This window comes from Periophthalmus magnuspinnatus, chromosome 21, assembly GCF_009829125.3.
Source record: "Periophthalmus magnuspinnatus isolate fPerMag1 chromosome 21, fPerMag1.2.pri, whole genome shotgun sequence".
Classification (NCBI taxonomy): Eukaryota; Metazoa; Chordata; class Actinopteri; order Gobiiformes; family Gobiidae; genus Periophthalmus; species Periophthalmus magnuspinnatus.
Genome location: NC_047146.1, coordinates 11,422,902 through 11,450,471, shown reverse-complemented (window position 1 = coordinate 11,450,471; position 27,570 = coordinate 11,422,902). Strand labels below are relative to the sequence as shown.

Genomic DNA, 27,570 nt, shown 5'->3' with positions numbered 1-27,570 from the left:
TATTGCTAAGACCTGTTTATATGAAACGCAAAGTATATGCAACAATCTTAAAAAATATTTCCAATTTTATATTTATTTAAAGAAAAAAGGAAAAGCAACATTCACTGCAGCATATTCTGTCCTGTGAGACCATAACAGCCTTTGTGTTTAAATAACTTTCAACAATATAGGAAGCTGGGATAAAGGCACATAAGATAGGCGAACAGTACTAACATGAATGCATCTTGACCACTTAATAAATACATACATTCCTATTGTACCAATGATGTGTAAACAAGTTAGCACCATAATGGTGCTATAGAGTACCCCAGTTAACACTATAGACAAGTACAGCAACAATGAACATAAATAAATAAAAACCTTATATACTACTGTTTCTTGCGATACAAATAAAACATTGAGAAAAATCAAGCAGGCATCCAGGGAGGTTAGGCTACATAACACCAAACAACACAATAAATAGAACCCTTATTGAGGTTGGGAAAATAGGCAAAAAACTAAGGGCTAGTTTGGCAAATGCTAGTGCTACAAGATTTATTGCTCAATTCATTTGTACTACATGACTAAAAACTGAGCTGAAATGAAAGAACATTCTGCAAATGAGAATCGCATTCACTGCTGCCTTGTCATAATGTTACTCCAGCTTATACAATTCATTTCATTCATTTGTATAGTATTTCTAAAAGCAGATGGCTTAACTGAGTGACTTGTGTTGTTCTATTCCACCTCCATGGCAGATTCATCGTGCTCTACGTCGGACTTCTCACACTGCACCTCTTGTGATTCAGGGCTGTGCTGGTCGTCTGAGGCAGAGAGGCACTCAGTGGTGGGTGTCCCTGGCTCTTGTGGCTCTGCTTTATCAGACTCATCAGCAAGTTTGCACTTCCCTAAGGTAACAATTACAAATTATTATCATCACTGACCAAAAACAAATGATTCTCAAAGTATGTTGTTCTTACCTACTACAGACACATCCTCATCTCCATCGGCCGCAGGAGGAGGCAGATGAGGAGTGGGAGACATCCTGTGCTCAGCTGGACTCTCTGGTAGTCTAGGAGCCTGGGGTCGTGTCTTCTTTGCAGGATTCAGAAAGTAACAATACGCACATCGGAAGGCTTGAAAAAAAGAAGACATCTGTTTACACTGCTGTGTATTTTCTGTCAGACATAGATTAATAAACATGAATATGGAGCAATGACAAAAATGCCTGTGATGCACAAACACTTCAGATTGATGTGTAGCACTGGTTTGCATATTCAATCTTACAGGGGTCGGCGGAGGAAGAGGCATTTAAGAGCCATATGATATACAACACTGCCAAAAGCTAGAGGGCAAACCAAGGCATAGTGTCTGATGGGGAACAGCAAATATATTGTTTGTCTCACCAATATACTCAAATTCTTCTTTTAAGGCCATGCCATTATGAGACAGACACTGCTGACAGATAAGAGCGTATCTATGAAGAGGAAAAACAAATAATTAGTGTACAATAAGTCAGTAAAATTATCAGTTTAACTGTTAACAGCTTAGAATCAGGAGCATTATAGACAATATATTTGTCTGTTTTCTTAAAGATAGAATGTTTTTTCCTGATAGAAACTAAACATCATTGATAGATATAGCTTACTAAATTTGCATTTGCAATCTTTTATGACATTTCACACAAAATGTTTGTCCACTAAAACAAAAAAATATAGACGGGTTTCTAATAAAACTGATTTGCATCCAGAAAGAGTTAAAAGAGTGTTCCAAAGCAGATGTATGCACCTGTTTCCAGGACCATCTCCAACCAGATACTCAATGACTCTATCCACAGCGCCTCTCTCTCTTGGGAGCACAGGTCTGGCCAGTGGTGGTCCAGGTGGATGCATGCCTGTTTTAGGCAATACACATTACTATTAGATTGTCTGCAATTTTCAAAACACACACCCACAATAAACTGAGAGTACTTATAGAGAAAACCAATGCTGTGATTTATTGTGCTCTGTACAAACCATGATGAATTAAATACCTTCTCCCTTTACTAACGACTTAAAACTGGATCTTACTTGCAAAGCACGTCTGGATTCCCTGCCGTGTTGGTGAGTAGTAATTAATATAATCTAACATCAAGAGCAATCATAGGAAGATGACTGGTCATTTCTGTGAGACTTGGCAGAGTCTTGGCATCCTGCTGGTTATTAATTTACCAACATATGGAAACTCTGTGGTGACTCTTTGTATCAAATTGCTTTTCACTTTCAATTTTCAACAAAAGTAGGCGATAACATCAAGTCATGTAAACCATTTGTGAGGTGTTCCCAGTGCCAAAGGCAATTTCCCCCAGCATTAAAAGACATTTAGTAAAACTCCAGCCCCATTGCCCAGAGAACAAACGCATGTCTGGCTAATTAATCATACTTAATGTAATCTTACATTGTGCATATCTCACAGTTGGCATTCCACATAGCAATTACAGCCTGCCTCTTCTCTGGAAACACATTTCCTTATAGTTTGATCAAATTTGCATCTTTACTGCAGTGCTCACAGTCCAGAAATTATGCAAACGCCCAACATTTAATGCTGTGAACTTTTGCACAAACCGCTATGCTTTGCCTGGCCTATGAAAGGAAATGAATAGTGTTGCAGACTGGCTGAACATATAGAATTACAGATGCTTATTGCCAGGGTCTTTTTCTTGATACTTTGATAAAATCTAAAGTCAGAGGTGGACATTTTGAGATTAGGTTAACATTTTAATCAGTAGCTGGAATCTACAACCACATAATTATCACCTACAACAGTAATGTGTAACAGCCTTCTGACAACACACGGCAGAGCCTTGAGCAACTTGGGACACCGAGGCAGAAGAGTAAATCACACCTTAATGGAGCACATTATGATGTGGTCCCCCTGTGAGCAGGTACTCACCCACTCCTGGAACAGGTGTTCCTGGGGTCACAGGCCTCCTCATCAAGCTCTGCTGAGCAGCTACAGCCGACAGGCCTCTCTCTGGGGGTCCACCTGGAGCAGAGTGGGAAGCTCGTCCAGAATGGGTGGGCCCAGGAGCAGGAGGAGGGCGGGCAGCAGTACTCCCAGGATTCACCATCACTGTGGGGGTCTTCGGCATGACACTGCGATGCCTGAGCTCTAATACAGCAAACATTCCATTTTGATTATTGGCCCTCGCCACTCACGAAGTGATGGCGAGGGGCATTGTTCTTCCTGGGTTTCTTCTTCTTATTATTATTATTGGCCCTCGCCACTCACGAAGTGATGGCGAGGGGCATTGTTCTTCCTGGGTTTCTTCTTCTTATTATTATTATTATTATTTTTTTTCCCCCCCTGGGATCGCAATTTTCACCCCCTGAACGTCAACGAAAAGTCTCACATGGGGGTATCAAATCGACCGGCTTGGCAAAAAATTCAAGAAAATATGCATCACGAAAATGACCCACACACACTGGCTCGACAGCGCCACCTAGAAAATTCAAAATTTTAAAATGAATTGGGAGCCGACACGCATTTTTCGCCCTAGCTTGACGAAATTCACACCAGTGATAGAGCTCATGGAGACAAGCAAAAAAGCCAATCATAGTGCGGCCCTAGGACGGACAGGAAGTCGGCTATATTGAATCGAAAATTCGCCAAATTTTTCGCAGCGTGTTTTCAAAACGCTACTAGTCTCAGGTTTTTGGTCCAAATGAGCTCAGATTTCACATGCCACATCCAGACACATGGGTTTTCAAAAGTTATCCACGTTTTCTCCAAATTCCACACGGTTCGCCCGTACGCCGCCACCGAAATATGCCTTCGTTTCCTGTTTTTTCAATGTCCTCTCACGACCACAGGCATTGCCCTACAGAGCTCACATTCACATCACATATGCGAGATTGGGCCTTGAATGGAATGCAATATTAATTTTAATCAAAATGAACACTATAGCGCCCCCTACCATAGGGGTGAAACGCAAACATTATCGGATTCCGACGAAATTTGGGAAATAAATTGGGGGCATGACGTGGACCAAAAAATAATATTACGGGCATAGGTCATTTTTCACACTTGGCCACCAGGGGCGCAAAGACTCCAAAAAAAATCATTTAAAAATGCCTGACACGCACATGCATTGGTCTACACAGCTCAAATTCACATCACACGTGTGATATGAGGGTATTAATAAAATGGATTATTAATTGTAATAAAAATGAACACTATAGCGCCCCCTACCATAGGGGTGAAACGCCAACATTATCGGATTCCTACGAAATTCGGGGAATAAATCAGTGGCATCACAAGAAACAAAAAATTACATTATGGCCTTGACTCATTTTCCACGGTTGGCCACCAGGGGCGCAAATACTAAAAAAAAAAATCATAAAAAAATTTCTGACACGCACATGCATTGGTCTACACAGCTCAAATTCACATCACACGTGTGATGTGATGGTATTAATAGAATGGATTATTAATTGTAATAAAAATGAACACTATAGCGCCCCCTACCATAGGGGTGAAACGCCAACATTATCGGATTCCTACGAAATTCGAGGAATAAATCAATGGCATCAGAAGAAACAAAAAATTACATTATGGCCATGAGTCATTTTCCACGGTTGGCCACCAGGGGCGCAAATACTAAAAAAAAATCATTAAAAAATTTCTTACACGCACATGCATGGTTCTAGACAGCTGAAATTCTCATCACACATGTGATATCAGGGTATTAATAGAATGCACTATTAATTGTTATCTAAATGAACACTATAGCGCCCCCTACAGTATTGGTAAAATACACAACTTTGTCCGATTGGCATGAAACTTGGGGAGATAATTGGGGGCATTAAAAGGGTCAAAAAGTCAATTACACCATACCTGTATTATGTACGTGGTTGCCGGTGCAAAGCCACAGACCCCTCTCATATAGAGTCAGGGCCACACAGCTCAGGGCCACACTGCATATTAACATTGTTCTTCGTTTTTCTGCCAAAACAATCGCATTTTTCACCCCTTGAACATTCACGAAAACTCTCACATGGGGGTATAGAATCGACCGGCTCTGCGAAAAATTTAATAAAATTGGTGTCGGCAAAATGTCCCATGCCCCCTGACTCGACGGCGCCACCTAAAATTTCACCCCTATGGGAGAGGAGCCTGGTTTATTTTGGAAAACACACACAAAAAGCAGAACAGTGATAGAGAATGAGGGGACAAGCATAAAAATGAATTGAAGCACTGCTCTATGACAGACAGGAAGTCAGCTATATTGAATCGAAAATTCGCCAAATTTTTCGCTGCGTGTTTTCAAAACGCTACTAGTCTCAGGTTTTTGGTCCAAATGAGCTCAGATTTCACATGCCACATCCAGACACATGGGTTTTCAAAAGTTATCCACGTTTTCTCCAAATTCCACACGGTTCGCCCGTACGCCGCCACCGAAATATGCCTTCGTTTCCTGTTTTTTCTATGTCCTCTCACGACCACAGGCATTGCCCTACAGAGCTCACATTCACATCACATATGTGTGATTGGGGCATGAGTGGAATGCAATATTAATTTTAATCAAAATGAACACTATAGCGCCCCCTACCATAGAGGTGAAACGCAAACATTATCGGATTCCTACGAAATTCCGGGAATAAATTGGGGGCATGACGTGGACCAAAAAAAAATATTACGGGCATAGGTAATTTTTCACACTTGGCCACCAGGGGCGCAAAGACTCCAAAAAAAATCATTGAAAAATGTCTGACACGCACATGCATTGGTCTACACAGCTCAAATTCACATCACACGTGTGATGTGAGGGTATTAATAAAATGGATTATTAATTGTAATAAAAATGAACACTATAGCGCCCCCTATCATAGGGGTGAAACGCCAACATTATCGTATTCCTACGAAATTCGGGGAATAAATCAGTGGCATCAGAAGAAACAAAAAATTACATTATGGCCATGAGTCATTTTCCACGGTTGGCCACCAGGGGCGCAAATACTAAAAAAAAAATCATAAAAAAATTTCTGACACGCACATGCATTGGTCTACACAGCTCAAATTCACATCACACGTGTGATGTGAGGGTATTAATAGAATGCACTATTAATTGTTATCTAAATGAACACTATAGCGCCCCCTACAGTATTGGTAAAATACACAACTTTGTCCGATTGGCATGAAACTTGGGGAGATAATTGTGGGAATTAAAAGGGTCAAAAAAGTCAATTACACTATACCTGTATTATGTACGTGGTTGCCGGTGCAAAGCCACAGACCCCTCTCATATACAGTCAGGGCCACACAGCTCAGGGCCACACTGCATATTAACATTGTTCTTCGTTTTTCCGCCAAAACAATCGCATTTTTCACCCCCTGAACATTCACGAAAAGTCTCACATGGGGGTATAGAATCGACCGGCTCGGCAAAAAATTTCATAAAATTGGTGTCGGGAAAATGTCCCATGCCCCCTGACTCGACGGCGCCACCTAAAATTTCACCCCTATGGGAGAGGAGTCTGGTTTATTTTGGAAAACACACACAAAAATCAGAACAGTGATAGAGAATGGGAGGACAAGCATAAATATGAATTGAAGCACTGCTCTATGACAGACAAGAAGTCTGCCATTTTGGATCAAAAATTCGCCGCTTCATTCGCAGCGTGTTTTCAAAACGCTACTAGTCTCAGGTTTTTGGTCCAAATGAGCTCAGATTTCACATGCCACATCCAGACACATGGGTTTTCAAAAGTTATCCACGTTTTCTCCAAATTCCACACGGTTCGCCCGTACGCCGCCACCGAAATACGCCTTCGTTTCCTGTTTTTTCGATGTCCTCTCACGACCACAGGCATTGCCCTACAGAGCTCACATTCACATCACATATGCGAGATTGGGGCATGAATGGAATTCGGGGAATAAATCAGTGGCATCATAAGTAACAAAAAATTACATTATGGCCATGAGTCATTTTCCACGGTTGGCCACCAGGGGCGCAAATACTAAAAAAAAAATCATTAAAACTTTTCTTACACGCACATACATGGTTCTAGACAGCTGAAATTCTCATCACACATGTGATATCAGGGTATTAATAGAATGCACTATTCATTTTTATCTAACTAACCACTTTCACATACGTGAAACCTTTCTAGTCCTAGGTTTTTCATCCAAATTACCTCAAATTTCACATACAGCATGTACACATGTTGTTTGTCAATAATCATCCACGTTTTGTGTATATTTTTTTATGGTTTACATGTAGCAGGCCCTCAAAATATGACTTCATCATTGGATTGAAATTTTCACTTAAGTGCAAATGAAACCTGTCTAGTCCTAGGTTTTTCATCCAAGTTATCTCAAACTCCACATACAGCATGTACACATGATTATTGTCAATAAACATCCACGTTTTGGGAATATTCTTTCTGGTTTATGCACAGCACACTGTCAAAATATGACTGCTTTCCTGCATATTTGATTCCCTCTCACAGACACATGGATCAGCCTAAAGAGCTCAAATTCTAACCACTTATGCAGAATTAAACTGTGAACCATAATGAGCAGGTGGCCAGTGACCTCTATAGCGCCCCCTACAGTACAGTTAAAAGACACAACTTTGTCCGATTGAAACTTGGGGAGATAATTGTGGACCTCAAAAGGGGCAAAAAAGTCAAATACACCATACCTGTATTATACATGAAGTTGTAATGGTAATTCGACTAGCCATTGACATACACTGTACAAGTCTACTTATAGAGTCATTATAGTAATAGCATGCGCAGAACTTTGTACATGATAATGGCATGGCTTTTCACAGCAGATGTCTTTTCAGAAGTAGCACTTAACCTTTTCACAGGTTCCTGTTGCATTTCCTGTACTTCGCCCATCACTCAGCGTGAGTGGTTTGTTCTTCTGATGATTTCTGAGTTTATTTTTGGCATTCCGCAAAAAGTCAAATACACCATACCTGTATTATACATGAAGTTGTAATGGTAATTCGACTAGCCATTGACATACACTGTACAAGTCTACTTATAGAGTCATTATAGTAATAGCATGCGCAGAACTTTGTACATGATAATGGCATGGCTTTTCACAGCAGATGTCTTTTCAGAAGTAGCACTTAACCTTTTCACAGGTTCCTGTTGCATTTCCTGTACTTCGCCCATCACTCAGCGTGAGTGGTTTGTTCTTCTGATGATTTCTTTTTGTGATCAAATTTTTATTAAAGTATCAGTCTCAGGTGCAAATATACAAATTAGAATCTGATTACCTTTTCCCCCTTCTTTTTTCTCACCCGCCACCCCGATGGGCATATAGACAAAAAATAAAATAAAATGAAATAAATTAATTAATTAATAAAATTAACAATAATAATAATGACAAATTAAATACAAAATAAACATATAAAAAACAATACAATGTAATAATAATAATAATAATAATAATAGTAAAAGTAAAATAAAAAAAAAATAAATAATCCCGTCCAGGTTTGAATTCTTTCCATACAGTAACAGCAAATTTCCTCCATCAAAAGACATCAGCAGAAATTAGATTATACATATTCATTATGTACTATATATATAAAAAGGACTTAAGCATACACAAATTGTGCATCTTTCATAAATATACAGTTAGAGCAGTACAGTTTGACATAAACATCCACATAGTGCAGGGAGACAAAAAAACTAAAACAAAACAAAAAACAAAAAAAAAAAAACAAAAAACACCATATATTCAGATTTTTATTTTGGCTAGTAAGTCAGACCAGCAAAAAATGTTTTTTGCTTTTGCTCCGTGCATTCGAGCAGCAGAACACTCCAGCTGAATTATTTCTCGGTAAGACAAAAGCCACCCTTTTACAGTCAGAGGTTGAAGTGACTTCCAGCGACATGTTACCATTTTTTTTGCAGCTGTGAGGCCTGCTAGTAATGCACGCCGGTCATTGATTGTCAAGTTTAGTTTGGAAAGATCATTTAGCAAAATAAGCCTCTGAGTGCAAGGGATGGTTACGCCTATTATTTTAGATAGTGTCCTTGAGACATTTTCCCAGAAGTGTTTCACTTCCGGGCACTCCCAGACCATGTGAAGGAAAGTGCCAATAGTTTTGCCAGCGCAGAGATCACAGTGAGGGTTGTCTTTTATTTTCATTTGGTGTAATCTTCTAGGGTATAAGTAAGCTCGATGAATTATTTTATAATGAATCATCTGGTGATTGGGATTCCTCGATGAAAGGGAAATATTGGACCAGATATGATTCCAATCCCACTCTGAGTGATCCCTCAGTTCAGTTTTCCAAAGCTGCTCGATCGGTAAATTTTTCTGGGAGCTCTTAAGAATTAAATTATACAGGTCTGAAATCGTTCCAGAACTTTGTGTTTTCGCCAAGATAATGTGAAGGGGGTGATTTTCCAGCATGCACCCCCAAGGAACCCCATGTGAACGCATTGCTGTGCGCAACTGTAGGTAGAAAAAAAAAGATGTACCTGGTAAATTATAGCATTTTTGTAAATCATGGAACTCTCTTAATCCATTATGCCCTATAATATTACTAAAGTCACAAACCCCTTTTTGCTCCCAAGATAAAAAAGAGATGGGTTTCTTATCAATTAGAAGTGAATGATTATGAAAGATCGGTGTCTGAAGGAAATATTGGACATCTTTCCCCAGTAAATTGTTGACTCTGTTCCAGACATCTAAAAGATGAGTAATAATGGGTCCATAAAGGCTTTTAACGGTTTTATATGGCAATTTAGCATGTAGCAAGGTGGGCATAGTATAAGGTTTAATCAATTGCGCTTCAATTGGTACCCACGCTGCAGATTTTCCAGATTTAATCCATGCAGTAAGTGATCTTAAAGCAAAGCACCATGAGTACCATTCAAAGTTAGGAAGGCCCATCCCTCCAAAGGATTTTAACCTAGACAGAGTTGAAGCCCTGATTCTAGGCTTTTTTTTTATTCCAAAGAAATAGGCTTATAATTGAATGTAATTTTTTAAAAAAGTCTTGTGGTGGGGCGAGTGGTAACATGGAGCTCATGAAATTTATACGGGGCAATAAATTCATTTTGATTACGGACATGCGAGCCTGAAACGACATTGGGAGAGAGGCCCACCTTTTAAGATCACCATCTATGATAGACAACAGATTTTTGTAGTTATTTTCAATCAGGGGATTTAGGGAGGAGTGAATGAGAACTCCTAAATATTTTATACTTGATACAATTGGTATATTATAAGAGCGCTCATTTAATATCGTTGATCCCAGAGGCATCAAGGCGGATTTAGCCCAGTTCACCCTATAACCCGAAATGTTTCCAAACAATTCAAATATGTTCAAAAGATAAGGTACTGATTGCGATGGATTGCTGGTGTAAATTAAAATGTCATCTGCATACAGTGAAATATGATGAGGTGTGTCATATATTGTAATAGGTGCAATTTCTTTAGACTGCCTTACTAGTTGTGCAATGGGTTCCAAAGACAAACAAAATAAGAGTGGAGATAGGGGGCAACCCTGACGCGAAGAGCGAGACACAGAAAAAACGGGTGAGCACACATTACCCGTTAGCACAAGTGCTGTAGGATTGGCGTACATGGTTCTAATCATGCTAATAAAACCAGGTGGAAGACCCATATGATGCAGCACATCCCACAGATAGCCCCATTCCAGCCGGTCAAACGCCTTCTCAGCATCCAGTGATAGGATAACGTTTTGATTTGCAGATTGACAAGATGAATCTATGATATGGAGCAGGCGTCGGATGTTGTCAGAAGCTAATCTAGATTTAATAAAACCTGTTTGATCATAATGAACTAAATAAGTCATATGTTGTTCAAGTCTATTAGCAAGAATTTTAGCAAACACTTTAAGCTCTGTGTTCAGAAGGCTGAGTGGCCGGTAAGAGGAGCAGTCAGTTGGCGGCTTGTCCTTCTTAAGCAAAAGAGAAATAATCGCCATATTGGCACTATCATTGAAAGATCCTTTGATTATAGAGTAATTAATCATATCTAAAAGCAACGGGCCAAGCTGAGTCCAGAAAGCAATGTACAGCTCTGGTGGCATTCCATCTATTCCCGGTGATTTACCTTTGTTCATGGAATGAATAGCTTTACTTAATTCCTCCATAGTCACAGGTGTTTCTAAAGCACCGACAGATTCAGGTGGCAATTTAGGTAGATTAAGAGAATTTAAGAAATCACTACATGCTTTTTTATCATATGTTACTTCAGATGCATATAATTTAGTATAGAAATCTCTAAATGTGCTGTTAATTTTTCCAGGATCTGAGGTGATGGTGCCTCCACTAGTGGCTATGGCAGAGATATTTGCCAGTTGTTCATTATTACGAATTTTGTAAGCCAAAAGGCGACTTGGTCTGGCACTGTTTAAGTAATGTTTCTGCCGCACACGTTGTATCTGAAACTCAGCTTCCAGTCTTAATAATTCATTTAGTTGCTCAGATTTATCTTGCCGCATTTTTAAATTTTCGGGTGTCATTTTAGTAATCATATTCTTTTCTATGGCACATATTTCTGTTTCTAGGGTCTCAATTTTAAACTTATTTGCTCTATATAATTGGGAAGAAAAACTTATAGTAGTGTTTCGTATGCACCCTTTAACTGCTTCCCAGAGTATTCTGGGATCATCTACAGAGTTCTGGTTTACCGCAATAAAGAAGTCTAATTCCTCAGATAGTGTTTCCATATAACTATCGTTATATAAAAGAGAGGTATTAAATCGCCATCTGGGAGCCCTTGATGAGCTGGATTTTAGTGAAAATGAACAAGCTACCGCCCTGTGATCTGATAAAGCGCATGGTATCATGTCAGTACTGGAAATGGTCTCGAACAGAGGAGTTGACATAAGTATATAATCTATTCTAGAAAAAGATTTATGACGTGCAGAGAAAAAGGAAAATTCTTTGGCTTGCGGGTTCATAAGACGCCAAACATCTCATAAACCATATTCTTTTACAAGATTTTGAAATTCGCGTGAAGCCATTTTCTGATCACTGCTCTCTTTCTGTCCCGATCTGTCCATATCATGATGCAACACAGCATTGAAGTCCCCTCCAATTAAGATCTGGTAATCAGGGAGGTCAAGCAAGGTGGCGTGCAGAGTATCATAAAATTGCTTATCGAACACATTTGGGGCATAAACACACACCAAGGCAATCTTCAGACCATTATACAAAATTTTGCAATACGTAATGCGACCATCCTTGCTGCCTCCCAAGCCCAAGTTAGTATAGCATAAATTTCTTCTAATCGCAATAAGGACACCTCTGTTTTTTTTCGAGTGACAGGATGCATTTACAATATTAAAAAATTTAAGCTGAAATCTGTTTGCATCTGCTTCTAAATAATGGGTTTCTTGAATAAATGCAAAGTGAATATTTTTCCTATGCAAAAAATCTATAATGCTTTGGCGTTTTGGAGGGGAATTCAAGCCACGGGCATTTAAAGAGAGTACATTAATTTTATCCATAAGAAGTGTAGTCTTTCATACCATAACCTTTGTACAGAAGGACTAGATAAATAACATAAACCTGGACCTCCATACCTCCCACCCCACAGGGAAAAAAAAAAAAAAAAAAAAAAAAGACTCATACAAACCCACAAACCCATTAACCCAGATAAATAAATAACAAACCCATGCCACATCAAACCCACCCAAATAGTTGTACCAGCTGTCAAAGGCCAAGCTTAGTCCCCTCCCCTCCCTCCTCCATTTATAATTGTGATATACTGATTTAGACATCGACCCTTTATTTGAGAAAGAATAAAAATAAAAAAAAAAAACAAACAAAACAAATCACACAGGCAGCAGAGATTTCTAATTAAACATAATATTTTAACATAAAATTGCTGCTGCCTCTACGCTTTCTGCGTCTGACCAAATCCTGATGTCATTTTGTCCATAAATAACAATAATGCTTTAAAGAAAGGTTGACCAGGATAGAGTCTGCAGTGAGTCTAAATCTGTAGTTTGGGCCGATTAGAACAGTCAATTTAAGCGTAGTCTCTTACCCTCTCAGCCGCCTGTCCAGCGCAAGTCATTCAGTCCTTCCCCAGGTCAATCTTTATCAAGTGAATCCAGGAACTGTTCGGCTTGCCCAGGCTCAGTAAAAAGGTGACAGTCATGCCCTCGCTGGAGTTTAATAGTGGCCGGATAAAGAAGAAACGCATCAAATCCTTTGACGCGAGCCTCGTGCATCGTTTTATAACACGCTCTCCGGCGTTTAGACGTGCGCTCGCTGTAATCCGCTGCAAACTTCAAAAGTGATCCGGCGACCTCCGGAGTATTCCTACGAGCCTCTTTAAGCAAAGCATCTCTCTCCGTGAAGCGCAAACAGTTGACAATCAGCGGTCGCGGACGCAGGCTCTTCCCCGCTGGCGTAGACCGGACCTGGCCGAGTCGGTGCGCTCTCATAGACTCCGGCGGGGCTGGTGCGAATACTGGGAACCACTTCGGGATATTCTCTCTCAGGTAGGCCAAGGAGTTTGTGCCTTCCACCCCTTCCTTGAGGTTAAGGATCAGCAGGTTGTCCCTCCGTGCTCTGTCCTCCATGTCTGTAACTTTAGCTGTAAGAGCCTGGAGCAGAATGTCCCGTTCATCCGTTGCTTTTTCCAATCGGACCACACTTTCTTGTAGCGTATTTGCATCTTTACGCAAGGTGTTAATTTCTTCTGTGTGTCGGGAGAGCACCGCGTTCAAACTGTCCAGGCGCTTTTCAAGTTTTTTGTGCCGAGCTTCTGACTTTACTTCGGCCTCTTTAAAGTACTTTGCCATTGTTTCCTCTATGACATTAACCAAGGCGGTGTTTTCCAAGCCAAGATCTTTGTTTATCTCCGTTGCCATAGCTCGTACTATCGCCGATTTTTTCCTTGTCGAACGGGTGAACATAAGCAGTTAAATTAACACCTTTAATCTGCCTAAATCAGTGATACAATCTGCTTTACGATTAGATTTGAGGAAGGAGGCCGCGTGTGACCGTCTATGCTATCGCCATGACACCGGAAGTCCTCTGTCCTCTGTTCTTCTGATGATTTCTGAGTTTATTTTTGGCACTCCGCTCAAGAAGTGATGGCGGGGGGCATTGTTCTTGCTGGGTTAGGGTGAGGTTTTTTTTTTTCATATTATTATTTTTCCGCCCAAACGATCACATTTTTCACCCCCTGAACATCAACGAAAAGTCCCACATATAGGTAAAGGATTGACCGGCTCGGCGAAAAATTTCATAAAATTGGCATCGCGACAATGTCCGAAGCACACCGGCTCAACAGCGCCACCTAGAAATTTTGAGATTTTCAATTTAGATTGAAATTTAGACTCAGATTTTGACGAAATTCGTACCAGTACCTTTGTCCGATTGGCATGAAAGTTGGTGAGATCATTGTGGACCTCAAATGGGGCAAAAAAGTCCATTACACCATACCTGTATTGTGCACGAGGTTGCCGGTTCAACGCCGTGGACCTCCATTATAATGTGTTGGTCACACATATTTATATAGAAACTGTGTGAAGGGGGGCGGATTGCGGCCGTGGGGTGGCCGGGCGGGGAAAATGGTGTGTGGGGGCAGTGGCCAGCCCCGGGCGGTTGCATGGGGGGGCGGTCGCATGGGGGGGCGGTCGCATGGGGGGCGAGGGCCATCATCGCCGCTTGCGGCTTTAATTATTATTTTTTTTCCCCCCCTGGGATCGCAATTTTCACCCCCTGAACGTCAACGAAAAGTCTCACATGGGGGTATCAAATCGACCGGCTTGGCAAAAAATTCAAGAAAATATGCATCACGAAAATGACCCACACACACTGGCTCGACAGCGCCACCTAGAAAATTCAAAATTTTAAAATGAATTGGGAGCCGACACGCATTTTTCGCCCTAGCTTGACGAAATTCACACCAGTGATAGAGCTCATGGAGACAAGCAAAAAAGCCAATCATAGTGCGGCCCTAGGACGGACAGGAAGTCGGCTATATTGAATCGAAAATTCGCCAAATTTTTCGCAGCGTGTTTTCAAAACGCTACTAGTCTCAGGTTTTTGGTCCAAATGAGCTCAGATTTCACATGCCACATCCAGACACATGGGTTTTCAAAAGTTATCCACGTTTTCTCCAAATTCCACACGGTTCGCCCGTACGCCGCCACCGAAATATGCCTTCGTTTCCTGTTTTTTCTATGTCCTCTCACGACCACAGGCATTGCCCTACAGAGCTCACATTCACATCACATATGTGTGATTGGGGCATGAGTGGAATGCAATATTAATTTTAATCAAAATGAACACTATAGCGCCCCCTACCATAGAGGTGAAACGCAAACATTATCGGATTCCTACGAAATTCCGGGAATAAATTGGGGGCATGACGTGGACCAAAAAAAAATATTACGGGCATAGGTAATTTTTCACACTTGGCCACCAGGGGCGCAAAGACTCCAAAAAAAATCATTGAAAAATGTCTGACACGCACATGCATTGGTCTACACAGCTCAAATTCACATCACACGTGTGATGTGAGGGTATTAATAAAATGGATTATTATTTGTAATAAAAATGAACACTATAGCGCCCCCTATCATAGGGGTGAAACGCCAACATTATCGTATTCCTACGAAATTCAGGAAATAAATCAGTGGCATCAGAAGAAACAAAAAATTACATTATGGCCATGAGTCATTTTCCACGGTTGGCCACCAGGGGCGCAAATACTAAAAAAAAAATCATAAAAAAATTTCTGACACGCACATGCATTGGTCTACACAGCTCAAATTCACATCACACGTGTGATGTGAGGGTATTAATAGAATGCACTATTAATTGTTATCTAAATGAACACTATAGCGCCCCCTACAGTATTGGTAAAATACACAACTTTGTCCGATTGGCATGAAACTTGGGGAGATAATTGTGGGCATTAAAAGGGTCAAAAAAGTCAATTACACTATACCTGTATTATGTACGTGGTTGCCGGTGCAAAGCCACAGACCCCTCTCATATACAGTCAGGGCCACACAGCTCAGGGCCACACTGCATATTAACATTGTTCTTCGTTTTTCCGCCAAAACAATCGCATTTTTCACCCCCTGAACATTCACGAAAAGTCTCACATGGGGGTATAGAATCGACCGGCTCGGCAAAAAATTTCATAAAATTGGTGTCGGGAAAATGTCCCATGCCCCCTGACTCGACGGCGCCACCTAAAATTTCACCCCTATGGGAGAGGAGTCTGGTTTATTTTGGAAAACACACACAAAAATCAGAACAGTGATAGAGAATGGGAGGACAAGCATAAATATGAATTGAAGCACTGCTCTATGACAGACAAGAAGTCGGCCATTTTGGATCAAAAATTCGCCGCTTCATTCGCAGCGTGTTTTCAAAACGCTACTAGTCTCAGGTTTTTGGTCCAAATGAGCTCAGATTTCACATGCCACATCCAGACACATGGGTTTTCAAAAGTTATCCACGTTTTCTCCAAATTCCACACGGTTCGCCCGTACGCCGCCACCGAAATACGCCTTCGTTTCCTGTTTTTTCGATGTCCTCTCACGACCACAGGCATTGCCCTACAGAGCTCACATTCACATCACATATGCGAGATTGGGGCATGAATGGAATTCGGGGAATAAATCAGTGGCATCATAAGTAACAAAAAATTACATTATGGCCATGAGTCATTTTCCACGGTTGGCCACCAGGGGCGCAAATACTAAAAAAAAAATCATTAAAACTTTTCTTACACGCACATACATGGTTCTAGACAGCTGAAATTCTCATCACACATGTGATATCAGGGTATTAATAGAATGCACTATTCATTTTTATCTAACTAACCACTTTCACATACGTGAAACCTTTCTAGTCCTAGGTTTTTCATCCAAATTACCTCAAATTTCACATACAGCATGTACACATGTTGTTTGTCAATAATCATCCACGTTTTGTGTATATTTTTTTATGGTTTACATGTAGCAGGCCCTCAAAATATGACTTCATCATTGGATTGAAATTTTCACTTAAGTGCAAATGAAACCTGTCTAGTCCTAGGTTTTTCATCCAAGTTATCTCAAACTCCACATACAGCATGTACACATGATTATTGTCAATAAACATCCACGTTTTGGGAATATTCTTTCTGGTTTATGCACAGCACACTGTCAAAATATGACTGCTTTCCTGCATATTTGATTCCCTCTCACAGACACATGGATCAGCCTAAAGAGCTCAAATTCTAACCACTTATGCAGAATTAAACTGTGAACCATAATGAGCAGGTGGCCAGTGACCTCTATAGCGCCCCCTACAGTACAGTTAAAAGACACAACTTTGTCCGATTGAAACTTGGGGAGATAATTGTGGACCTCAAAAGGGGCAAAAAAGTCAAATACACCATACCTGTATTATACATGAAGTTGTAATGGTAATTCGACTAGCCATTGACATACACTGTACAAGTCTACTTATAGAGTCATTATAGTAATAGCATGCGAAGAACTTTGTACATGATAATGGCATGGCTTTTCACAGCAGATGTCTTTTCAGAAGTAGCACTTAACCTTTTCACAGGTTCCTGTTGCATTTCCTGTACTTCGCCCATCACTCAGCGTGAGTGGTTTGTTCTTCTGATGATTTCTGAGTTTATTTTTGGCATTCCGCAAAAAGTCAAATACACCATACCTGTATTATACATGAAGTTGTAATGGTAATTCGACTAGCCATTGACATACACTGTACAAGTCTACTTATAGAGTCATTATAGTAATAGCATGCGCAGAACTTTGTACATGATAATGGCATGGCTTTTCACAGCAGATGTCTTTTCAGAAGTAGCACTTAACCTTTTCACAGGTTCCTGTTGCATTTCCTGTACTTCGCCCATCACTCAGCGTGAGTGGTTTGTTCTTCTGATGATTTCTTTTTGTGATCAAATTTTTATTAAAGTATCAGTCTCAGGTGCAAATATACAAATTAGAATCTGATTACCTTTTCCCCCTTCTTTTTTCCCACCCGCCACCCCGATGGGCATATAGACAAAAAATAAAATAAAATGAAATAAATTAATTAATTAATAAAATTAACAATAATAATAATGACAAATTAAATACAAAATAAACATATAAAAAACAATACAATGTAATAATAATAATAATAATAATAATAATAATAGTAAAAGTAAAATAAAAAAAAAATAAATAATCCCGTCCAGGTTTGAATTCTTTCCATACAGTAACAGCAAATTTCCTCCATCAAAAGACATCAGCAGAAATTAGATTATACATATTCATTATGTACTATATATATAAAAAGGACTTAAGCATACACAAATTGTGCATCTTTCATAAATATACAGTTAGAGCAGTACAGTTTGACATAAACATCCACATAGTGCAGGGAGACAAAAAAACTAAAACAAAAAAAAAAACAAAAAAAAAAAAAAAAACAAAAAACAAAAAACACCATATATTCAAATTTTGATTTTGGCTAGTAAGTCAGACCAGCAAAAAAATGTTTTTTGCTTTTGCTCCGTGCATTCGAGCAGCAGAACACTCCAGCTGAATTATTTCTCGGTAAGACAAAAGCCACCCTTTTACAGTCAGAGGTTGAAGTGACTTCCAGCGACATGTTACCATTTTTTTTGCAGCTGTGAGGCCTGCTAGTAATGCACGCCGGTCATTGATTGTCAAGTTTAGTTTGGAAAGATCATTTAGCAAAATAAGCCTCTGAGTGCAAGGGATGGTTACGCCTATTATTTTAGATAGTGTCCTTGAGACATTTTCCCAGAAGTGTTTCACTTCCGGGCACTCCCAGACCATGTGAAGGAAAGTGCCAATAGTTTTGCCAGCGCAGAGATCACAGTGAGGGTTGTCTTTTATTTTCATTTGGTGTAATCTTCTAGGGTATAAGTAAGCTCGATGAATTATTTTATAATGAATCATCTGGTGATTGGGATTCCTCGATGAAAGGGAAATATTGGACCAGATATGATTCCAATCCCACTCTGAGTGATCCCTCAGTTCAGTTTTCCAAAGCTGCTCGATCGGTAAATTTTTCTGGGAGCTCTTAAGAATTAAATTATACAGGTCTGAAATCGTTCCAGAACTTTGTGTTTTCGCCAAGATAATGTGAAGGGGGTGATTTTCCAGCATGCACCCCCAAGGAACCCCATGTGAACGCATTGCTGTGCGCAACTGTAGGTAGAAAAAAAAAGATGTACCTGGTAAATTATAGCATTTTTGTAAATCATGGAACTCTCTTAATCCATTATGCCCTATAATATTACTAAAGTCACAAACCCCTTTTTGCTCCCAAGATAAAAAAGAGATGGGTTTCTTATCAATTAGAAGTGAATGATTATGAAAGATCGGTGTCTGAAGGAAATATTGGACATCTTTCCCCAGTAAATTGTTGACTCTGTTCCAGACATCTAAAAGATGAGTAATAATGGGTCCATAAAGGCTTTTAACGGTTTTATATGGCAATTTAGCATGTAGCAAGGTGGGCATAGTATAAGGTTTAATCAATTGCGCTTCAATTGGTACCCACGCTGCAGATTTTCCAGATTTAATCCATGCAGTAAGTGATCTTAAAGCAAAGCACCATGAGTACCATTCAAAGTTAGGAAGGCCCATCCCTCCAAAGGATTTTAACCTAGACAGAGTTGAAGCCCTGATTCTAGGCTTTTTTTTTATTCCAAAGAAATAGGCTTATAATTGAATGTAATTTTTTTTAAAAGTCTTGTGGTGGGGCGAGTGGTAACATGGAGCTCATGAAATTTATACGGGGCAATAAATTCATTTTGATTACGGACATGCGAGCCTGAAACGACATTGGGAGAGAGGCCCACCTTTTAAGATCACCATCTATGATAGACAACAGATTTTTGTAGTTATTTTCAATCAGGGGATTTAGGGAGGAGTGAATGAGAACTCCTAAATATTTTATACTTGATACAATTGGTATATTATAAGAGCGCTCATTTAATATCGTTGATCCCAGAGGCATCAAGGCGGATTTAGCCCAGTTCACCCTATAACCCGAAATGTTTCCAAACAATTCAAATATGTTCAAAAGATAAGGTACTGATTGCGATGGATTGCTGGTGTAAATTAAAATGTCATCTGCATACAGTGAAATATGATGAGGTGTGTCATATATTGTAATAGGTGCAATTTCTTTAGACTGCCTTACTAGTTGTGCAATGGGTTCCAAAGACAAACAAAATAAGAGTGGAGATAGGGGGCAACCCTGACGCGAAGAGCGAGACACAGAAAAAACGGGTGAGCACACATTACCCGTTAGCACAAGTGCTGTAGGATTGGCGTACATGGTTCTAATCATGCTAATAAAACCAGGTGGAAGACCCATATGATGCAGCACATCCCACAGATAGCCCCATTCCAGCCGGTCAAACGCCTTCTCAGCATCCAGTGATAGGATAACGTTTTGATTTGCAGATTGACAAGATGAATCTATGATATGGAGCAGGCGTCGGATGTTGTCAGAAGCTAATCTAGATTTAATAAAACCTGTTTGATCATAATGAACTAAATAAGTCATATGTTGTTCAAGTCTATTAGCAAGAATTTTAGCAAACACTTTAAGCTCTGTGTTCAGAAGGCTGAGTGGCCGGTAAGAGGAGCAGTCAGTTGGCGGCTTGTCCTTCTTAAGCAAAAGAGAAATAATCGCCATATTGGCACTATCATTGAAAGATCCTTTGATTATAGAGTAATTAATCATATCTAAAAGCAACGGGCCAAGCTGAGTCCAGAAAGCAATGTACAGCTCTGGTGGCATTCCATCTATTCCCGGTGATTTACCTTTGTTCATGGAATGAATAGCTTTACTTAATTCCTCCATAGTCACAGGTGTTTCTAAAGCACCAACAGATTCAGGTGGCAATTTAGGTAGATTAAGAGAATTTAAGAAATCACTACATGCTTTTTTATCATATGTTACTTCAGATGCATATAATTTAGTATAGAAATCTCTAAATGTGCTGTTAATTTTTCCAGGATCTGAGGTGATGGTGCCTCCACTAGTGGCTATGGCAGAGATATTTGCCAGTTGTTCATTATTACGAATTTTGTAAGCCAAAAGGCGACTTGGTCTGGCACTGTTTAAGTAATGTTTCTGCCGCACACGTTGTATCTGAAACTCAGCTTCCAGTCTTAATAATTCATTTAGTTGCTCAGATTTATCTTGCCGCATTTTTAAATTTTCGGGTGTCATTTTAGTAATCATATTCTTTTCTATGGCACATATTTCTGTTTCTAGGGTCTCAATTTTAAACTTATTTGCTCTATATAATTGGGAAGAAAAACTTATAGTAGTGTTTCGTATGCACCCTTTAACTGCTTCCCAGAGTATTCTGGGATCATCTACAGAGTTCTGGTTTACCGCAATAAAGAAGTCTAATTCCTCAGATAGTGTTTCCATATAACTATCGTTATATAAAAGAGAGGTATTAAATCGCCATCTGGGAGCCCTTGATGAGCTGGATTTTAGTGAAAATGAACAAGCTACCGCCCTGTGATCTGATAAAGCGCATGGTATCATGTCAGTACTGGAAATGGTCTCGAACAGAGGAGTTGACATAAGTATATAATCTATTCTAGAAAAAGATTTATGACGTGCAGAGAAAAAGGAAAATTCTTTGGCTTGCGGGTTCATAAGACGCCAAACATCACATAAACCATATTCTTTTACAAGATTTTGAAATTCGCGTGAAGCCATTTTCTGATCACTGCTCTCTTTCTGTCCCGATCTGTCCATATCATGATGCAACACAGCATTGAAGTCCCCTCCAATTAAGATCTGGTAATCAGGGAGGTCAAGCAAGGTGGCGTGCAGAGTATCATAAAATTGCTTATCGAACACATTTGGGGCATAAACACACACCAAGGCAATCTTCAGACCATTATACAAAATTTTGCAATACGTAATGCGACCATCCTTGCTGCCTCCCAAGCCCAAGTTAGTATAGCATAAATTTCTTCTAATCGCAATAAGGACACCTCTGTTTTTTTTCGAGTGACAGGATGCATTTACAATATTAAAAAATTTAAGCTGAAATCTGTTTGCATCTGCTTCTAAATAATGGGTTTCTTGAATAAATGCAAAGTGAATATTTTTCCTATGCAAAAAATCTATAATGCTTTGGCGTTTTGGAGGGGAATTCAAGCCACGGGCATTTAAAGAGAGTACATTAATTTTATCCATAAGAAGTGTAGTCTTTCATACCATAACCTTTGTACAGAAGGACTAGATAAATAACATAAACCTGGACCTCCATACCTCCCACCCCACAGGGAAAAAAAAAAAAAAAAAAAAAAAGACTCATACAAACCCACAAACCCATTAACCCAGATAAATAAATAACAAACCCATGCCACATCAAACCCACCCAAATAGTTGTACCAGCTGTCAAAGGCCAAGCTTAGTCCCCTCCCCTCCCTCCTCCATTTATAATTGTGATATACTGATTTAGACATCGACCCTTTATTTGAGAAAGAATAAAAATAAAAAAAAAAAACAAACAAAACAAATCACACAGGCAGCAGAGATTTCTAATTAAACATAATATTTTAACATAAAATTGCTGCTGCCTCTACGCTTTCTGCGTCTGACCAAATCCTGATGTCATTTTGTCCATAAATAACAATAATGCTTTAAAGAAAGGTTGACCAGGATAGAGTCTGCAGTGAGTCTAAATCTGTAGTTTGGGCCGATTAGAACAGTCAATTTAAGCGTAGTCTCTTACCCTCTCAGCCGCCTGTCCAGCGCAAGTCATTCAGTCCTTCCCCAGGTCAATCTTTATCAAGTGAATCCAGGAACTGTTCGGCTTGCCCAGGCTCAGTAAAAAGGTGACAGTCATGCCCTCGCTGGAGTTTAATAGTGGCCGGATAAAGAAGAAACGCATCAAATCCTTTGACGCGAGCCTCGTGCATCGTTTTATAACACGCTCTCCGGCGTTTAGACGTGCGCTCGCTGTAATCCGCTGCAAACTTCAAAAGTGATCCGGCGACCTCCGGAGTATTCCTACGAGCCTCTTTAAGCAAAGCATCTCTCTCCGTGAAGCGCAAACAGTTGACAATCAGCGGTCGCGGACGCAGGCTCTTCCCCGCTGGCGTAGACCGGACCTGGCCGAGTCGGTGCGCTCTCATAGACTCCGGCGGGGCTGGTGCGAATACTGGGAACCACTTCGGGATATTCTCTCTCAGGTAGGCCAAGGAGTTTGTGCCTTCCACCCCTTCCTTGAGGTTAAGGATCAGCAGGTTGTCCCTCCGTGCTCTGTCCTCCATGTCTGTAACTTTAGCTGTAAGAGCCTGGAGCAGAATGTCCCGTTCATCCGTTGCTTTTTCCAATCGGACCACACTTTCTTGTAGCGTATTTGCATCTTTACGCAAGGTGTTAATTTCTTCTGTGTGTCGGGAGAGCACCGCGTTCAAACTGTCCAGGCGCTTTTCAAGTTTTTTGTGCCGAGCTTCTGACTTTACTTCGGCCTCTTTAAAGTACTTTGCCATTGTTTCCTCTATGACATTAACCAAGGCGGTGTTTTCCAAGCCAAGATCTTTGTTTATCTCCGTTGCCATAGCTCGTACTATCGCCGATTTTTTCCTTGTCGAACGGGTGAACATAAGCAGTTAAATTAACACCTTTAATCTGCCTAAATCAGTGATACAATCTGCTTTACGATTAGATTTGAGGAAGGAGGCCGCGTGTGACCGTCTATGCTATCGCCATGACACCGGAAGTCCTCTGTCCTCTGTTCTTCTGATGATTTCTGAGTTTATTTTTGGCACTCCGCTCAAGAAGTGATGGCGGGGGGCATTGTTCTTGCTGGGTTAGGGTGAGGGTTTTTTTTTTTCATATTATTATTTTTCCGCCCAAACGATCACATTTTTCACCCCCTGAACATCAACGAAAAGTCCCACATATAGGTAAAGGATTGACCGGCTCGGTGAAAAATTTCATAAAATTGGCATCGCGACAATGTCCGAAGCACACCGGCTCAACAGCGCCACCTAGAAATTTTGAGATTTTCAATTTAGATTGAAATTTAGACTCAGATTTTGACGAAATTCGTACCAGTACCTTTGTCCGATTGGCATGAAAGTTGGTGAGATCATTGTGGACCTCAAATGGGGCAAAAAAGTCCATTACACCATACCTGTATTGTGCACGAGGTTGCCGGTTCAACGCCGTGGACCTCCATTATAATGTGTTGGTCACACATATTTATATAGAAACTGTGTGAAGGGGGGCGGATTGCGGCCGTGGGGTGGCCGGGCGGGGAAAATGGTGTGTGGGGGCAGTGGCCAGCCCCGGGCGGTTGCATGGGGGGGTGGTCGCATGGGGGGGCGGTCGCATGGGGGGCGAGGGCCATCATCGCCGCTTGCGGCTTTAATTATTACTGTACTTGCATAGGAATAAAAACAGATTTCATAGGGCAGTTAATACTTTGTTTACCTTGTCCTGGTTTTGGAGTCATCATCGGCCCAGCTGGAGAGGATTCTAGTTCCTTTACACAGACACCAAAGGAGTTAATGAATTAATGGCATCTTCTATAAAAGGTAAATTAAACTTCAAAACTTACCATTTTTTTCTTGGAATCTGGATCAAATCTTTCCAGGATCATTTTGGCAGTTTTATATGTTTCAGTTTCCATTACTTCCTCTAGCTAAAAATAATAATAATAATAAAAGAAAAAGCATACCATGAGAGAACAATCTCTATATAGTCAAGAATACACCTTTACATTTGTTAACTTCTCATTAAGACACTAAAATAGAACAAAAACAGAAAAATGCATCAGCTAAACTATTGTACTTTAAGAAAGGGACCAAACATTCTCCAAATGTTTACTTATGATATGAAGAATAATTACATTCACTACTTCGATAATGGAGAGTGTGAAAATCCATCAGCTCTAATTATTGGAAGTTATTAGACTTGACAGAAGATGACAAGCAATTTCTCAGATTTATTCCTTTCCTGCTCTAAATGTCATTAATTAAAGTGACATTAGAGGAGTAGTTAAGAATTTGCACAAATCAAATGCTGCTAGTATGGATTCTGGATTAAGAAGTATTTTGCAACTTAACGCTGAGTAAATCATTAAGGCATTACTATGTACTCCAGGAGGACAAACAGAAGAGCTATGCAATGTGCACTGTGACACTTTATTTTATTATATTATTTTATATTTGTATTATTTTATATATGCCAAATGCTTAATATAAATAACGTAGCCTTAGTATTACAACTTACAATTTTTCTTTTTTGCTCCTTAAGATCCTCCAACTTTTCATCTAAAAACAAAAGCATAATAATGTTATAAATTTAATATTTTATGCATGTAAATGTCAGATATTTTAACAAAGGCTTTCTTACTATTTCTTTCTGTTCGTCGAGAAAAAACAAAAACAAGAACTTTTCGAAGTAACCAAACTCTAAAGTAAAGGAAACAACAATGTTAAGCATCTAGTGGCACAATGACGATCCCCACACTATAGCAGCATACTTACAAAAGAGGGAAAAACAAAAAGGGAAGACACAATATGAGCCGACCCATCAACTGTTCAGGTAGGTACCAAAAATACACTACCAGACAAGTGAAAAGGTAAAGTATTGAAGAGTAAAGCAGGAGGCGGCCAACCCATATTTTCAGCTGCCGTTGATTTTTTGCACTGTATTCTTCAAGGGCCTGGATTTCCTGTGGAGAAAGTCATTTTTTATTGACAATGTACAAAAACCCCCAAACATAATCAATAACAATACTTAATACTGAAAACATAACTAGTACAATATTTGTCATCAACAAAGCAGAAAGTGCAATGTTGCTACAGCTCATAACAAAAAAGCAGCATTAGAATAATAAAAGGCAAAAAATATGTCAGGATAAATATAGTAAATGGACTGCAGTGCAGCTATATTATTATATAGTTATTTAAACTGCATAGTTAACAAGCTGGTCAAGCAGCTTAAAATAGCCAGCAAACAGAAAAGGGCGAGCTGCTTGTTTCTATGGTTCACATGTGTCTCTGTCACTCCAACCACCATCTCAGGAGCTTACTCTAAATGGACAAGCATCTGGTCAAGTGTGTGCCAATAAATATGGGAATAGAATAGCAACAATCACTTTTAACCAAAATGCATAGAGCATGCTTGTATTCCTCTTCCATGTGCAAAAATCCAACATCTGCTTTGAATGTATAGCTGCTTGTTTGACCAGAGCTCAAAATAACACTAGCTTAGCACCAAAGAGAACAGCAAAGCCCCAGTCTTCAGCTAACAGGGAGATTATTTCACATTCAGGGCCAGACATCTAGTTGTAGCCAAAGGAAGCTTGTATTACCTTTTCAATTCCTTCCAGAACCTCTACAGTGGACTGTTTTGTCTACAAGGAAACAAATAAACAAGTCAGACAGAATTATATAAGTCATAACACTGGAGCTTTGTGAAGATATTATGCATATCCACAGAACCATTAACATAAAGCTCATACTCCAACTAATACCACTCAAGTCTAAGAAAAATGTGCTTAATTTTCAAGATATTAAATATTATTTGGCAGTGATGCCACATAAAAGTTGTAGCAGTTAAGCATTCATTGAAAACCTTTGTAACAGGTAACGATTTGTCCAGTTGACAGATTTAACTTCGTTTTTTGCTAAGGATCAGACCTGGACGACTGACACATACGCCATGGTAATATTATGGTACTTCATACAAACCCTCCACCGGGATAAGACGCCCCCCATGGTAATGAGGGAGTGAGCGCTTCTCAGGGAACTTGTGACAAGGGTACAGTCTTAATTTAGCTGAAATAAAACAAAACGTACGACATATTAATAGTTGCAGACGAGTCATAATCTCTGATTTGTTTTGATTAAACTAAACTTTACAGCCTTCACACTAGCGTTCAATCTAAGGTAACATACCTTGAAAGTAACTTAAACTAATACAAAGTTGTAGCTAGGGGCTACGTTTATCAGTGCACTTGGCAGCCCTCTTGTGTAACCTGAAAGCAGCGGTGTTTGGCAGGTAGTGAACTTCAAACGCCGATAGTTTCCGAATGTGATAATACAGAGCCCCGTTGATATAAATGTATAACTTTACTATATCACGATCTCAATGCTAGCAGTGTTAGCACACTTCTCTGTTGGTGAAAGCGATTGTCTATTAAATTACACGTTATTTGGTCGTATTAATTAACGGTAAACATCTATTACGTTTGCACAAAATGTTCCCTGAAGCAGGTTTTCTGTTATAATATCCATGAACCATTATAGCATTAGCATTGGCTGCCTGGCGAGCTAACGTTCACTTCAATAGCTAGCTAACTGTTAGCCTGAAATGCTAGCATCACAGTAACTTTTGCAACATTTTATGTTTTAAATTTTCTGATGCAATTACCAGAGTTGCTTCTTACTGACCTATGTCTTAAAACAGTAGCATTACCTTAGAAATGCTTGTTCGGATTCTGGATCGCTGCTTTTTCACAGTACTCCTGTCTGTCAGTGTGGTACATGCAGTAGAGAGGCTGTCGATTTAAACAGAAAAAGTACAGAGGGTGTGTAGC

At 39.8% G+C, this 27,570-nt stretch overlaps 1 protein-coding gene across 1 annotated transcript; it reads right to left on the bottom strand.

Moving 5' to 3' along the window:
* Positions 1–53: 53 nt before the first annotated feature.
* On the bottom strand, positions 54–27,570 carry lnpa (limb and neural patterns a). The gene is made up of 13 exons (XM_033986966.2): positions 27,450–27,570; positions 26,723–26,809; positions 26,344–26,385; positions 25,514–25,701; positions 25,380–25,438; positions 25,257–25,297; positions 24,583–24,666; positions 24,456–24,507; positions 2,911–3,129; positions 1,768–1,873; positions 1,386–1,456; positions 960–1,115; positions 54–887 (listed from the first exon to the last, which is right to left on the bottom strand). Exons 2-13 carry the CDS (start codon positions 26,747–26,749, stop codon positions 718–720), a joined length of 1,215 nt encoding a protein of 404 aa, XP_033842857.1. The 5' UTR covers positions 26,750–26,809; positions 27,450–27,570; the 3' UTR covers positions 54–717.